This window comes from Staurois parvus, unplaced genomic scaffold, assembly GCF_062004578.1.
Source record: "Staurois parvus isolate SC_StPar_1 unplaced genomic scaffold, SC_StPar_1.0 ptg000647l, whole genome shotgun sequence".
NCBI lineage: Eukaryota > Metazoa > Chordata > Amphibia > Anura > Ranidae > Staurois > Staurois parvus.
Window position 1 is genome coordinate 1,375,481 of NW_028318443.1, and position 16,303 is coordinate 1,391,783.

A 16,303-nucleotide genomic window follows, 5' to 3' on the forward strand; every position below is an offset into this window, starting at 1 on the left:
GCTACTTTTATTGTAGGTGTGGGCTGTGGGCAACACAAGCTTACAAAATGCCTTTTCAAAGCAGCAGGTATTTGCAGATGCTCTCCTTAGGCTCTACACCTCTGCACTGCTTAAATCCTAAAAGAAGAGAAGACAGCAACTGAAGCTATCCTATTCCTGATCCAAGAGGTTTCCTTGAAAACTTACTGAAAACAATTACATCAAAACACGGAACGAGAATCTAACTTTTGGTAGACTTCCTTAGGAGCCAACAACAGTTTGCATCTGAAGAAGACCATGTGCTGCCTAAAATTTAAAAAGGCAGCACACTATATTAAAACCTAAAGTGGAAGGCAAGTCAAAACGTAACTAAGCTTAAATCTACTCCCACCCCAATTATAAACCTATTCTATCTCCCTTGTAAAAGGAAAGATGCCTGCAGAGGAGAGATAATGGCTGCAGGCGTCACCCCTAACCTTACTATAGGGCACGGGTGTCAAACTGGCGGCCCTCCAGCTGTTGCCAAACTACAAGTCCCATGAGGCATTGCAAGATTGACAGTTACAAGCATGACTCCCAAAGGTAGAGGCACGATGGGACTTGTAGTTTCACAACAGCTGGAGGGCCACCAGTTTGATACCCCTGCTATAGGGCATCCATTGTCAGCTGTCTCTTCTTCTACACTGAGCTTGTGTGGGGTCCCGATCATGTGATGGACTGGATGAACTTCAGAATAGGTAAGGATAGGCATCTTTCCTTTTACAAGGTAGATAGAGGATTATTATTATTATTATTATACAGGATTTATATAGCGCCAACAGTTTGCTCAGCGCTTTACAATATAACGGGGGACAATACAGCAACAATACAGTTGAATACAAGAGGGATAGGAGGGCCCTGCTGCTCGGAGCTTACAATCTAGGAGGGAGGGGCTAGTGGTACAAAAGGTAGTAACTGTGGGGGATGGACTGGTTAGAAGAGTAGAAGATTCCATTATTAGCTGATGGCAGGATAGGCTTCCCTGAAGAGATAGGTTTTCAGAGATCGCCTAACAGTGAGCAGAGTAGGCGATAGTCTGATAAATTGGGGCAGAAAGTTTCAGAGGATGGGGGAAGCTCTGGAGAAGTCCTGGAGACGAGCATGAGAGGAGGAGACAAGGGAGCTAGAGAGTAGGAGGTCTTGCGAGGAGCAGAGAGTACGGTTTGGGTGGTATTTGGAGACAAGATCGGGGATTAGGCTTAGAATGGGGGTGGGAGTAGATTTAAGCTTAGTTAGGTCTTGACTTGCTTTCAACTCTAAGGCCTCATGCACACAGGACATTTTAGAAAAGATCTTCCTCTTGGCAGCAGCGTTTTGGCCGAAAACCGCGCCGCTTGTCAAATTGTCTAACGCTTTTACAAGAGTTTAGGCGTGTTTGCAAATGTCAAGTGCTTGGGCGTTAGTTCATTTCTTTGGCCAGAATAATAATTTGAAATTAATTAACACTCTAGTGCTAAACGCGCCTTGCGTTAACACAGTTTTTGGCGCGTTTAGACACATTTAGAAGTACTATTCTTAAAAGGTGCAATGAGTCCTGACAGGTGTCTAGGTGAGTAATATCTCACACCCCAAGATTCACAGTACCGCTCCTATGGATATAAGCAAAATCACATAATTTGGAAACTGCTACTATTAAACTGCTGTAAAAATTAATATAAACTGAGATATAATTATACAAAATGACATATAAAATAACCACAAATATTAGCGCTACCCTTAAGCAGAATAAATAAATACATAAATCATTAAATCCACCACCATATAAGTGCATAAATGTGATAAAACATATATCAAATTAACCTCCTTGGCGGTCTGATTCTTTCCGATTTTTTTGTGCTGAAAGCGGTACCATTTTTTTGCATGGAATTATGTAGTTTTTTTATTGTAGGCCTGTAATTTTTAGGAATAACTCACTGAAATCTGTCCGAACAAGAGTCTAGTAAACATTCCGGGTATGATAAAATTTGAAACACAAAATCATAAATTATAATTTAATACATAATCATAAAAAATAATACTATAATAATAATAAATTTAATTCAATAATAGAATCAAACCAAAAACACTGAAATTTGAATTACAGAGGCAAATTCGCACATCGCTGAGCAAAGTCACAAAATCGTTTTCAGTGTCTGATGAGGAATTTCCCCCACGAATCATTATCACTCAATTCTGCAAGTGGTTCTGATTTACTATCGCTGTTCTCTAGCCGGTCTAAAACCGCTTTTGACCTAAAGGGACGCTTTTTGGACGCCATGGACGTTTCTCAGTTTCCAGGCAGAAAGAACAGTAAAAATGCAGGCAGGGCGCCGGACAAAGCACTCGGGACAAAATGTATGTGAAATGGTTTGAAATAGCAATGACAGCAAAAATGACATTTTTTAAAAAATTCAAATTTCCCGCCGGTTCCGGCGCCCGTACGTCCCGACGTCACAGGGACCGGAACACAGAAGCCGGATGCCGGCATCGGCCGGAGGAGATGGCCGGGGACGCTGCAAGGGGAAACACATCGCTGGAGCGAAGGACAAGGTAAGTGCTGCAGGGACCCCCAGAGCAGCGCCGCATGGTAAGCCCGAGTGTAGCTCGGGGTTACCACTTTTGGCATAGAAATTTTACCCCGAGCTACACTCGGGAATACCACTAAGGAGTTTAAGGGTCCTCATAGAGTCCTTTCAATAAAGTCCATGCGCAAAAAATTGCTTATGAGCCTCAACAAATGAAGCTATGAAGTCTTCCTTCACCAGTGAAAATTCAGTGTGTTAACACCCCACCAGATTGAACACTCACCAAAAGCTGGTGATAAACCAGCGTATCTCTATTAGCCCAGCACTCCACAGCTCAGCTCCAGCTTAGAAATATCCAGACAGCTCCATATAGTACATGCAGATATAAAATATACTCGCCATAGTGCAATAACGTATAATAAAATTTATTCAAATGCTCCCCCTATAAAATACACTCACATTGAGTACAAAAATATCCAGCATTGGTATAAAAATGCAACACAAGAGCTTCCAGCCCTCTCAGCAGCGTCTCACCAGCCTGCCTGCAATCAAGATGGCGTTGTTGCGGTCACGTAATCCGGACACGTGGGTTGGCTTGCGTGGTGACGTCACTGACAAACCACACTCTAACGCGTTTCGTCATACGACTTCATCCGAGGGAGTCTAAATACATTTAGAAGTGTTTACACTTTTTTTGCCAAAATGCTACTGCTCCTGGATGCACTGGCCCTGGGGTTTTCATTCCTGCTGGTAACACTGTTCAACACAATTTTTGTCACAGACCTGCTCTGACCTGTTCCATATGTAATTTTTTCTCTTGTTTACAAATATGGTATCAGATTTTTTCTATCACCCATACTTCCGGAGTTACGCTCTAGTAAAATTTGTATGTTACTGTAAATCAGCCATTACAGTTTTGTTTGGGTAGAATAGAGGTTTAATATGAAAAATTCCATTGTTGTATGTTGTCAGCCACAACCAAAAATGCTGAGTCGTGTATTTATAATTAATACTCAAAAAAATGAATATAATAAATAATAAAAATAATACAAAAACTTATAATAAATATAATATAAATTAAATAGTCCCACTCCAACAAAATAATTGAGTTGAATATGGTGAGTAAAATGAATTGAAAAGTCCTTATTCAAAAGACCGTTGACCCATGTTCACACCCGTTAGTGCTCAGATCACACACCGCACTCACCAGATAATGGTGAAAAAAACGCCTTAATTATGGGTTTTGGAATTCAGCCTCTGAATGCCCTAAATAATACAGAAACAAAAGCAAATATTTGGCTTTAGCAAATTAAAGGGTTAATTAACCTCAACCTAACCTGGAAGACAATGGCATTGTGTGCTAATATGCATCGCATACTAGCACATTATGTGAAACTTACCTTAAAAAAGCCCTCCAGTGGCGCACTATCATCGGTGGCAGGGCTTCCACCTTCTATTACCCGGTTCTTCTCTTGGGTTCATGGGCTCCGGTGGCTTGAATGAACCTGACGCGATGACGTCACTCCCACGCATGCACTTTTCACGGCACACAGCTCTAAAGGGCATGTCATATCATCAGTGACAGGGCTTCCACCTTCTATTACCTGGTTCTTCTCTTGGGTTCATGGGCTCCAGCGGCTTGAATGAACCTGACGCGATGATGTCACTCCCACGCATGCACTTTTTACGGCACACAGCTCTAAAGGGCATGTCATATCATCAGTGGCAGGGCTTCCACCTTCTATCACCTGGTTCTTCTCTTGGGTTCATGGGCCAGCGACTTAAATGGACCTGACGCGATGACGTCACTTCTACGCATGCACTTTTTATGGCACACAGCTCTAAAGGAACAGCATGGGCATGTTGTATCATCGGTGGCAGGGCTTCCACCTTCTATCACCCGGTTCTTCTCCTGGATTCCCGGGTTCCAGCGGCTTGAATGGACCTGACACGGATGTCACTCCCACGCATGCACTTTTTACGGCACACAGCTCTAAAGGAACAGCATGGGCATGTTGTATCATCGGTGGCAGGGCTTCCACCTTCTATCACCCGGTTCATCTCTTGAGTTCATGGGCCGGCGGCTTGAATGGACCTGACACGGATGTCACTCCCACGCATGCACTTTTTACGGCACACAGCTCTAAAGGAACAGCATGGGCATGTTGTATCATCGGTGGCAGGGTTTCCACCTTCTATCACTCGGTTCTTCTCCTGGATTCCCGGGCTCCAGCGGCTTGAATGGACCTGACCCGATGACGTCACTCCCACGCATGCACTTTTTACGGCACACAGCTCTAAAGGAACAGCACGGTCATGTCGTTCCTTCAGAGTGCATGTGCCAGTGTCTTTCACAGATAAATATCTCTTAAAAGGTGCACGTTTAGGAGATATTTGCAGTACTTACAGGCAGGGGCATATTTACCACAAGGCAAATGAGGCATTTGCCTAGGGCGGTATTTTTTAGGGGGGCAGCACTGTCCCCTGGAAGAAGGGACATATGTGACATGGGGACCAAGTGGGATCCGAGAGAGGCTGCGGGCTGCTTGATGGTGTATGCAGAGCCCGATTGTCGTTCCCGGGGATGTCTGGAGCTGTTAAGGTGAGTGTCTTTCTCTCTTTTGCTGGGGTGGGGTGTTAGTGGAAGGATCTCTCTGCAGGGGGCTGATGTTGGTCGGTGTCAGGCTCTCTCCACCGTGGAGGGGGCATCCGATTTTTTTCTGTTGCCTAGGGCAGAACAAAACCTAAATACACCACTGCATACAGGTACGCCATATTATAGCCTTACCTATAGGTGAAAGTGAAAAAAAAAAACAACAACTTTACTACCACTTTACAACGGAGAGGGAAAAACTGTCATTTGAGTTAATTGGAATCCAAGCCTTGAATACAGATCTTCGAATTTGTTAAGATTGTTACATAGCTGGCAATAGCTGAGAAAAAGTTCCTCGTTGCTGTCACAGGACAGAAGGTAGGTAGACTTATCTCCCCAAAAGGACAGACAGCAATAAACATCCAACAGAACATCTCACCTTTCCTGCCTTAAAAATGTATTGACTGTCATTTTCCTTGAATTTTTAGCAATTTTTAATTGTAAAATCAAATATTTTCAGGTAGGGTTCATTGCAGAGATGGTCAGTTCTGGGTGTGTGTTCATTCTGGATGTTACCCTTTTACCTACAGTACCATGTCAGTAAGTCCCTCTTCTGTTATAAAGGCAAATATTGAAGTCCTCATCAACTGTAGCAGTCTTATAAACCTTCGGAAGGATGGCAATGGAAGAGTATGACAATGGAAGAGTATGACAATGGAAGAGTATGACAATGGAAGAGTATGACAATGGAAGAGTATGACAATGTCTCTCTGCTTTAATAATGTGATAACAGGTGTGGAGGGAGCAGATCTGGGGACAGTTCCCCTCCGGGATGATCTATTACCAGGATGATGGAAGTCCCAGTAGTACATGAACACAGTTGTAACACCTGTGTACGTTTCACCAACAGTGGATCCGTGTATTCTCGGTCACCAATACCCCCTTTAACTTACATCTTAAAAAGGGATAACAGAGAAAAAGTTGTAGCTAGTATTACTTTGGATGTAAAGAACGACAAACGCAATACTCTACTAGTCAGTCGTACTTGTGTTCTTGTGGACAGAAATATATTTTTCAAGACAAGCTTTCTTAGATTTTTTTTCTTTAACCCCTTTCCCTTCTGAGGATTCCTCCCCTTCCTGACCAGGCCATTTTTGGCGTTATGGCACTGCGTTACTGTAGCCTCCCTAGCGGTCTGATTATGTCCATATTTCTGTGCTCAAAGCGGTACATTTTTTTGCATGGAAATATGTTGTTTTTTTATTGTAGGCCTGTAATTCTTAGGAATAACTCACTGAAATCTGTCCGAACAAGAGTCTAGTAAACATCCCGAGTATGATAAAATTTGAAACACGATATCAGAAATTATAATATAATAAATAATCATAAAAAATAATAATAATAAATGTAATTCAATAATATAATCAAACCAAAAAAACTGAAATTTGAAAAAGAGCGCCAAGTTCGCACATCGCTGAGCTCAGTCGCAGAATCGTTTTCAGTGTCTGATGAGGAATTTCCCCCACGAATCATTATCACTCAATTCTGCAAGTGGTTCTGATTTACTATCGCTGTTCTCTAGCCGGTCTAAAACCGCTTTTGACCTAAAGGGACGCTTTTTGGACGCCATGGACGTTTCTCAGTTTCCAGGCAGAAAGAACAGTAAAAATGCAGGCAGGGCGCCGGACAAAGCACTCGGGACACAATGTATGTGAAATGGTTTGATACAGGAATGTTATACTATGTGATTTTAGTGTATTTAGTGAATGTGACTTTTACAACTTTAAAATTTCCCACCAGTTCCGTCCCCCGTACGTCCCGACGCTCGCAGGGATGGAACCCAGAAGACAGATGCCGGCATCGGCCGGAGGACATTGCTGGGGACGCTGCAGGGGGAACATCGCAGGAGCGCAGGACAAGGTAAGTGCAGGAGGGATCCAGGAGCAACGCTGCAGTGTATTCCCGAGTGTAGCTCAGGGTCACCGCTTGTGTTGCTGAAACTTTTCCCTGAGCTACATTCGGGAATACCGCCAGGGAGGTTAACTGACAATTGTGCGGTCATGCAATAAATTAAATTTACGTCCTTTTTTCCTATGAATAGAGCTTTCTTGTAGTGGTATTTGACCACCTGGGCGGTTTTTATTTTTTGAGAAAAAACAATATTTTTGACTTTTTGCTATTAAACATTTAAAAAATCAAATTTCATCATAAATTTAGGCCAAATGTATTCTGCTCCATGTCTTTGCTAAAAAAAATCTCAATACGTGTAAATTAATTAGTTTACATGAAAGTTCTAGCGTTTGCAAATGGCGGTATAGATACTGGGGCTTTTTTTAATTATTATTTATTTTTACTAGTAATGGCGGCGGTCAGTGACTTATAGCAGGACTGCGGGACTGCGACAGGCATTCTGACACTGGGGGGAACTGACTTGGTGTCACTGACATCCCCAGTGACACCAATACAGTGATCAGTGCTAATAAAAAGCACTGGCACTATACTAATGGCACTGGGCAGGAAGGGGTTAATATGTGGGGCAAGGGAGAAACGGACAACTCATGGGGCCCCCCGGGCAATAGGGGATCATGGGGCCCCTGTGTCCTTGCCCAAACTCAAAAAAGCCTATGAAAAAGGTACCAGCGGCATCCCATGGAGCCCCCTATTGACCCCGGGCCCTTGGGCAATGCCCGAGTTTCCAAATGGTCAGTCCGCCCCTAATGTGGGGTGATCAAAGGGTTAACTCTGTGCTGTTTTACTGTGTGTGCTTCACTGTAAGCACACTTAGTGTATGGCTTTGCTATGCAAAGCCATGCATAGCAGTGTGCAAGAGATGACAGGGTAGAGATCTGTATTGTTTCCTTATAGTTCTCTCCCTCCATCAGTAATGCTCCTCGATCACCGGGTGACGGTGAGTAATCACCGGCCGGGACCCAGTGATTGACAGCCGAGGCCGCGAAATTCAGATCTGAAGCAACTGCACTTGCAGTGCACAGCCCATGTACCTTTAGTAAATCAACCCCATTGAAAAATGAATGAAAAAGTGATTGTAAATACAAAGAACGCAATTTGTTTCTAATCTTTTATTTATCACTTGGATTGTGTTTTGTCTTTCCTCATAAGATATTCTTTGGAGTTCATGTCCGGTCTAAACAATATGATGAAACATTTAGGAAAAAACATACAAATCAGCAATGCCCAACTGGAAGACAGAATGGCAAAAATTTCCATAGCCACTGTATACTTTCCCTGAGCACTGAGATAAGCTGGGATGAAAGAGATCCAGACACTGAGGAAGGCCAACATTGAGAAAGTAATATACTGGGCCTCGTTGAAGCTGTCAGGAAGCCTCCTAGCCAGAAAGGCCACAATGAAACTAACAAATGCTAAAAGACTAAGATACCCCAACATGGCCCAGAAGGCAATGGTCGAGCCTACATTGCACTCAAAGGTTATGAATCTTGACTGTGACAAACTGTTGAGTTCTGGAAACGGAGGTGCAAGTGCCAACCAAGAGATGCACAAACTTAGTTGTAAAAGGGAACAGATGGATATTATCAAGAACGAAACCCAAGGACTAGTCCATATTCTCAGTTTACTGCCAGGTTTGGTGGCCATGAAAGCAAAGACGACCATGATGGTTTTTGCTAAGATGCTAGAAACACAGAGAGTAAAAACCATGCCAAATGCAGACTGCTGTAGGAGACACGTCCTTCCTTGGGGAGGTCCAATGAAAGCCAAAGAAGAAAAGAAACAAAGAGACAAGGAGAGGAGGAGAAGGCAGCTCAGATTGTAATTATTGGCTTTTACTATTGGGCTGTTCTTATGTAGTACAAAAAGCCTCAGAACGACATTAGGAACCAGCGAGGAGAAAATGGTGGTCACTGCTAGTGTTGCTCCAAGTGGATCTTCGTAAGATAGGTACTCAATAGTTTTGGGAAGACACATGGATTTCTGAGGATTTGGCCAGTGATCCCATGGACATTTGAGACAATTAACAGAATCTGGAAAAATAATGACAAAAAATAAATTCATAGATACTGGAGTTTATAATTGCAATCTAAATAGAAACTTTAAAAAAGGAACAATAAAAGCTCAAAATGATACAAATGAAAACAAAGTTTCTTGAATACTGAAGTTCATGATAATGAGGAGAAAAAAAGATGTAAGATTTCTGTTGGGCTCTCACCCTTTCATGACTAAAGGTCACTGATGCCTAGATGCCCAACCCAAATATATCAGCGTCAGCGCGCATAAGTCAGCTTAACGACTCTATGATTAATTTGTATACCTAAATTTTTTTTTAACAAATAGGGCTTTTGTTTGGTAGTTTTTTTACTGTAGGCTGGTAAAGGAAAAATATGTAAAAAATGTAAATTATATTTAAAATACTGAACTTGTATCTGACAATTAGAAGATTAAACAGGAGAACACTACTGCTTTCAGACTGAAGAAAAATGTGCAAATACATACAGCATAGTGCCTTGAAAAAGTATTCATACCCCTTGAAATTTTCCACATTTTGTCATGTTACAACCAAAAACGTAAATGTATTTTATTGGGATTTTATGAGATAGACCAGCACAAAGTGGCACATTATTGTGAAGTGGAAGGAAAATTATAAATGGTTTTCAAACATTTTTACAAATAAATCTGTGAAAAGTGTGGCGGCATTTGTATTCAGACCCCCGGAGTCAATACTTTGTAGGACCCCCTTTGGCTGCAATTCCAGCTGCAAGTCTTTTTGGGGATGTCTCTCCCAGCTTTGCACATCTAGAGAGGGACATTTTTGCCCATTCTTCTTTGCAGAATAGCTCAAGCTCTGTCAGATTGGATGGAGAGCGTCTGGGAACAGCAATTCTCAAGTCTTGCCACAGATTCTCCATTGGATTTAGGTCTGGACTGTGACTGGGCCATTCTAACACATGAATGTGCTTTGATCTAAACCATTTAATTATAGCTCTGGCTGGATGTTACGGGTGGTTGTCCTGCTGGAAGATGAACCTCCTCCCCGGTCTCAAGTCTTTTGCAGACTAGGGCAGCACAAAAACTAAATACACCACTGTGTGGACCACTTGTGTATTTATACATGTTGATCATATCCCCCCTTAATCTCCTCTTCACAAGAGAGGATACACTACGTTTCTCTAATCTTTCCTCATAGCTGAGCTCCTCCATGCCTCATCAATTTGGTTGACCTTCTCTGTACTTTCTCCAGTTCCCCGATATCCTTTTTGTGAATTGGTGCCCAAAATTGAACTGCATATTCCAGACGAGGTCTTACTAATCATTTGTACCGGGGTAAAATGATATCTCTCTCTCTGGAGTCTATACCTCTATTAATACAAGAAAGGGTTTTGCTTTGCTTCATAATGGCAGCTTAGCATTGCATGCCATTATGAAGTCTATGATCTACCAGAACCCCCAGATCCTTCTCCATCTCTAAAGATATTTTTTAATACTGTTAGTGTTCCTGACAATAATCCCTCCTCCATAATGGCATTGTCACTCCCAACACATGACACATAAATATCATAAACATGAAGATATAATCTTTATATATATATATATATATATAGAGAGAGAGAGAGAATCAATTAAACGTTTGTTACCTGTATTGTAAATCACAATTGTCAATGCAAATAAAAGATAACTTCTAAAAATTGATCCCTAAAACATTTGCATTTGTTTGTCTTAAGGCACATGTAGGCCAGTTCCTAGGGTTGCAAGCTAAGAGTCGTCAACAGATATATTATTTTTTTACCATGTTTAAACAATTGTGGGTAAATTGTCATCTTAACTAAAGGGGTACTGAATGTGAGGTCCTTCTGAAAGAAGTCATGTTTAAGTTTTAATCCCTCCTTTCTCTCTAGATGGTGGGCAGATGATTGACAGGTCTGCATATCAATTAGAGAGTGAGCTTAACACAATTGCACATTCATTTTCTCAGCAGTAATTATATAATATGATACTTACAAAATGCTAACACTGACATACAAAGCTGTCCATAATACCGCCCCAAACTACATCACCGATCTAATAACCAAATACCACCCAAAACGCACACTCCGCTCCTCACAAGACCTCCTCTCTAGTTCCCTGGTCTCCTCCCCCATGCCCGCCTCCAGGACTTCTCCAGGGTGTCACCCATCCTTTGGAACTCCCTACCCCAATACATTAGACTATCACCTACTCTCCTCTCCTTTAGGCGCACCCTGAAAACCCACCTCTTCAGGGAAGCCTACCCCGCCCCCTGCTAATTGCCGATCTCCTCCACTCTTCCTACCACTCCATCCCCCACAGCTTTTCCTCCTGTACCACTATCCCCTCCCTTCTAGATTGTAAGCTCCAAGGAGCAGAGCCCTCAAACCCTCGTGTATCACATTGTATCGTTATTGTACTGTCTCATATATTGTCCCCCTTTGTAATGTACAGCGCTGAGCGAACTATTGGCGCTTTATAAATACTGTATAATAATAATAATAATAATATGGTGGTGGATAAAAAATTCTTTACAAAGGAGCTCAATTGTGATGATGACATAACATTTTTTCTAATCTTGCACTAATTCCTAGACTTCTTAGATGCAAAATACTTGGACATGGTCATCGTTTACCTGACTGGTTGGAGATCTCTCCTTGAGGACAAGGTACACACTCAAAGCAGCAGACAGGCTGTCCACTTCTTGGAGCCTTCCGAAATCCTAGTGGGCAGCTTTCACTGCAGACCGAATGGGGTACCTGATGGTATGCCAATCATAAAACATCCATTATTTAAGGCTGCCATTCTTACAGGTCAATTAGTAGTTGTTTTGTTCATATTTTCTGTCATTTCTCGGCAGTGTTTGTTTTACATTAAAATATTTGTGTTTGTTTTCTAGGTACAAATAAATTGTCTCAAAGGTTGTGGACTCTTGGTGCCACCAGGTAAGTGTAGGTTCTAAAAGGGATTGAGACACGGGGTCTAAGGAAGAGCACAATTTAAGAGATAATAGGCTTTCTTGTGAATGGCTACAAGTTTGCACACTTCGGAGTGACAACTGCCAGCAGGCAGAAATGAAGCATGGTACAAAATTGGCATTGGGTGGGTCCAGCATGGTGGGGCTGCAGTAATGACAAGTATATCAGTTGTGGGTATCCCAAAGTATATTGAAGAGAATGCTCAACTTATGGACAGCTTATCAGGAGTTTGTCACACCAAAGTCACTTATACATCTGTGTAGGATGAAGATACACTGGGTAAAGATGCACTGACAGTGTCTGTCTCAGAAGGCAGAATGCAGCCTGGCCGATCCAGTCCCAATATAGAGGCTTCCAATGGAAGATGGCATGTCCCGAGCCTGTCCCTACTTGTCTGGAACAGCTCCCTGCTGATAAGCACTTTCTCTAACAGACGGGTACTCTTTCCCTGCTCTAGGCACAAATGAGCACCAAAATCTGGAGCAGGGATTTATAAAGACTCTGTTGACCCAAGATGCCAGAGGTCACCTGAATGCAGCAGACCCAGCTGGAATGCTGCCTCAGGGGACCAGGAAACCATAGAGTAACCAGCTTTCTCCAGACTTCCTCGCCGGCTGCACTATTGTTCCAGTCGAGCATCACCTACAGTGGAGAAAACAGACTACACCTGGCTACAGGCAGGCAAGATTATGGTCAAACAGGCAAAAAGACAGGGAAGGAAGATAATAAGGATTGTCCCAACAGGTATCAGAACTGGAACAGAGATCATGGGTACAGATGCCTGGGAAAGCATTCTCAGGCAACTCCCAAATACAATGTGACATTTTAAATGGCTTAAATAGCATGACCTAACAAGATGTGACTGGCAACACCTCTTGCTAAAAACCAGCATTGGGAGTGGGAGAATGTCTAAACACATGAATAAGAAGAGAACTAAGGCTCATTTCTGGGGAATTCTGAAGTAGTTGCACAGATGAAAAAGAATCAAGTATGGAAGTTAGGTGCAAAACAGCAGAATGATCTGGCAGACAATGACAAGAGATGGTTTTGGAGATAGCATATTGTGACACAGGTCAGACAAGTCATAGCTCTAGTCTCTCCTCCAAAAAATTCAAAGTTATCAGCCAGAAATCTTTTGTTTTCAAGGGTGGGAAAGGTGTATGGTGGAGGGAGTCATTAAGGTCACCTGGCAGGGGGTCTTCGTGAGGAATTGGTGGTTTGAATGGTAATTTATTTGTTTCAGGTACTTATATAGCACTGTCAAGTTATGCAGCACTTTACATATATATTGTACATTCACATCAGTCCCTAACCCTCAAGGGGTGTACAATCTAAGGTCCCTAACCCACAAGGGGTGTACAAACTAAGGTCCCTAACCCTCAAGGGGTGTACAATCTAAGGTCCATAACTCACATTCATACATACACATACTAGGGACAATTTAGACAGGAGCCAATTCACCTACCAGCATGTCTTTGGGGTGTGGGAGCAAACCAGAGCACCCAGAGGAAAGGGGAGAACATGTAAACTCCATGCAGGAGGCACCATGGTTGGGAATTGAACCCATGACCCATTTACCGCAAGGCAGACATGCTAACCACTAAGCCACTGTGCCACCCAATTAATATATTAACATATTTTTTGTTTCCAAGGGTGGGAGAGGTCTGAGGTGTGAATTGGTCATTACAATGTGTGACAAGCTTGGTAGGAACATCCTGTGTTCAGTGTTTTGTCCATTTGAGTACCTTGAAAACACTTTGCATGCATTTTTCATGATGAAAAACGGCTCTGGACAGCATCGGGAACTGGAAGAGTTAAAAAAAAATTCAAACGCAAACGGTTATAAATGTGATTTAAAATCGACGTCTGAACACAAGCTTTTTGCTTTAAAAAAAACGACTGTAAACTCAACAGCCTGTAAACGACGATGTGTACATGGACACAAAGGAAAACATTAGGGAGAGTTCAGGGGCTGCTGAAAAAAATGCTGAACAGATCGTAAACTTGAGTTTATCAGCTCTAGTGTACATGAGCCCTAACATTGAATTTGTAATTGTCACAGTCAGTCAGTTCAGTTCCACAGTCTAATGCAATTCTTAGGTTTAAAACAATTTGGGGCTGCCGAATTTTGCATTATATTTATTCTGTTGCGTCCAAAATTATTGAATAGTTTTAATATGAATAATGAATCTACCCAAAATATTGAAACTGAAATCTAATATATAGCAGCCTTCCGTAAAAATTGCTACATTTTTCTAATCCGCACGGATCAGCAAATATATGAAACGAATGCCGAAGATACAAAATGAATTCCGAAAACGAACTGGTTCAACATATTGAGTATGTTGAAACAAAATTCTTCAATTAACAAATGCATCTGAAATAAAACTAGAATTTCCTGCGTGCATGTCTAGCAACTAGTTTTTTGTAAGGAGGCAAAAAGTTCTGAAACTGTAGACAAAAAAGATAATGTATTGAGTTTATTGGGAGTTCAAGCACTACAATTCGACCCAATATGAAAGCTACACTTATCCAATATGATTCAGATTGTGAAACCTCCTCCTTTTATTCAGAATGATGGGATCATAGGAGTAGAGAAGGGCATGTAACCTATACCACATCATTAAAATGTTGTATTGGGTTTCTTTATGTATTTTCAATATTGAAGATTTGGTAGCATTTTGCCAGATTTTCTCCCATATAGGGATGAGATTGTCCTTTCCAGGATCACATGCCTAAGGGATCACAAATTAAAATCAACTGGCTGTACAAGTTGCATTAGGTTAAAGAGCAAATAATACATTTTCATATAATTATGTGAAAGTTTCTGAACAAGCAGAGACATATATTTTTGATGATTATGTAAAGGTGCCAATAGACAGCTGTTGCCAGACATACAGCAGGACCTATCCACAATCGTGCATGTTTGGGTCAGCTAGGCATACATACGCCATATTGCCAAAAGTATTGGGCCAGCCCTCCAAATCATGTGATTCAGGTGTTCCAATCACCTCCATGGACACAGGTGTATACAATCAAGCACCTAGGCATGCAGACTGCTTCTACAAACATTTGTGAAAGAATGGGTCGCTCTAATCCAGGCCATAGACGGGTCGAAAATTTTCGCACCGTTAGTAGTTTAATTGGTCGGCTGTTTTTCGGGGGTTTTGGCACATTTTTTTTATCGGTAAAGATGGAAAAAAATTGGTCGACTTTGCCGATTGGCCGATTTTCCCGGCAATGATGGGCAATCAGCCGATCGTTTTACTGATAAAAAAAATCTGCGCACGAGCTGTGACCTGCAAGAAAAAGAAGAACAAAAAGAAGAAGGAGAAAAGAAGAAGAAGAAAAAGAAGAATTCCAGTCCGCTATTATATTTGAAATGAAAAAGTATTGCGGTTGCAACAATGTATCTATTTGTATCCGAATAAAAACATCTGTATCCAAAATGGATACAAATGGATACATTGTTGCAACCGCAATACTTTTTCATGTCAAATATAATAGTGGAGCTCTCTGCAAGGGACAGAAGTAATTAAATACCGGCCGTAGACGGGACTGAAAATCGACCAATTTTTTTTCACCATTCGTGGTAACCTCAGCCTATTGAACGACTGATTTTTAATTTTTTTTTTTTTTAAATGGCCGGTTTTCGACCCTTTTATGGCCTGCATAAGGAGCTCAGTGACTCCAAGCGTGGTCCCGTGATAGGTTGTCACCTGTGCAATAAGTCCATCCGTGACATTTCCTGGCTACAAATATTCCACACTCAACTGTTAGTGGGATTCTAACAAAGTGGAAGCAACTGGGAACAACAGCAACTCAGCCACCAAGTGGTAGGCCACGTCACATGACAGAGCAAAGTCAGTGCATGCTGAAGCGCACAGTGCGCAGAAGTCGCCAACTGTCTGCAGAGTCAATAGCTAAAGACCTCCAAACTTGGTGTGGCCTTCAGATGAGCCCAACAACAGTGCGTAGAGAGCTTCATGGAATGGGTTTCCATGGCCGAGCAGCTGCATCCAAGCCTTCCATCACCAAGTGCAATGCAAAGCGTTGGATGCTGTGGTGTTTGGCGGTTGCCAGGAGAACAGTACTTGCCTGACTGCATTGTGCCACGTGTAAAGTTTGGTGGAGGGGGGATTATGGTGTGGGGTTGTTTTTCAGAGGTTGAGCTTGGCCCCCTAGTTCCAGTGAAGGGAACTCTTAAGGCGTCAGCATACCAAGACATTTTG

General features: G+C 42.1%; 1 protein-coding gene across 1 annotated transcript in view; it reads right to left on the minus strand.

Moving 5' to 3' along the window:
* Window positions 1-8,202: 8,202 nt before the first annotated feature.
* Window positions 8,203-16,303, minus strand: part of LOC149448955 (extracellular calcium-sensing receptor-like) — a 32,963-nt gene continuing 24,862 nt past the window's right edge. Inside the window, exons 6-7 of the mRNA XM_089694010.1 lie at window positions 11,729-11,852; window positions 8,203-9,116 (exon numbers count right to left, since the gene is read on the minus strand). Of these exons, the coding sequence (XP_089550136.1) occupies window positions 8,203-9,116; window positions 11,729-11,852 (1,038 nt within the window). The remainder of the gene's footprint in view (window positions 9,117-11,728; window positions 11,853-16,303) is intronic.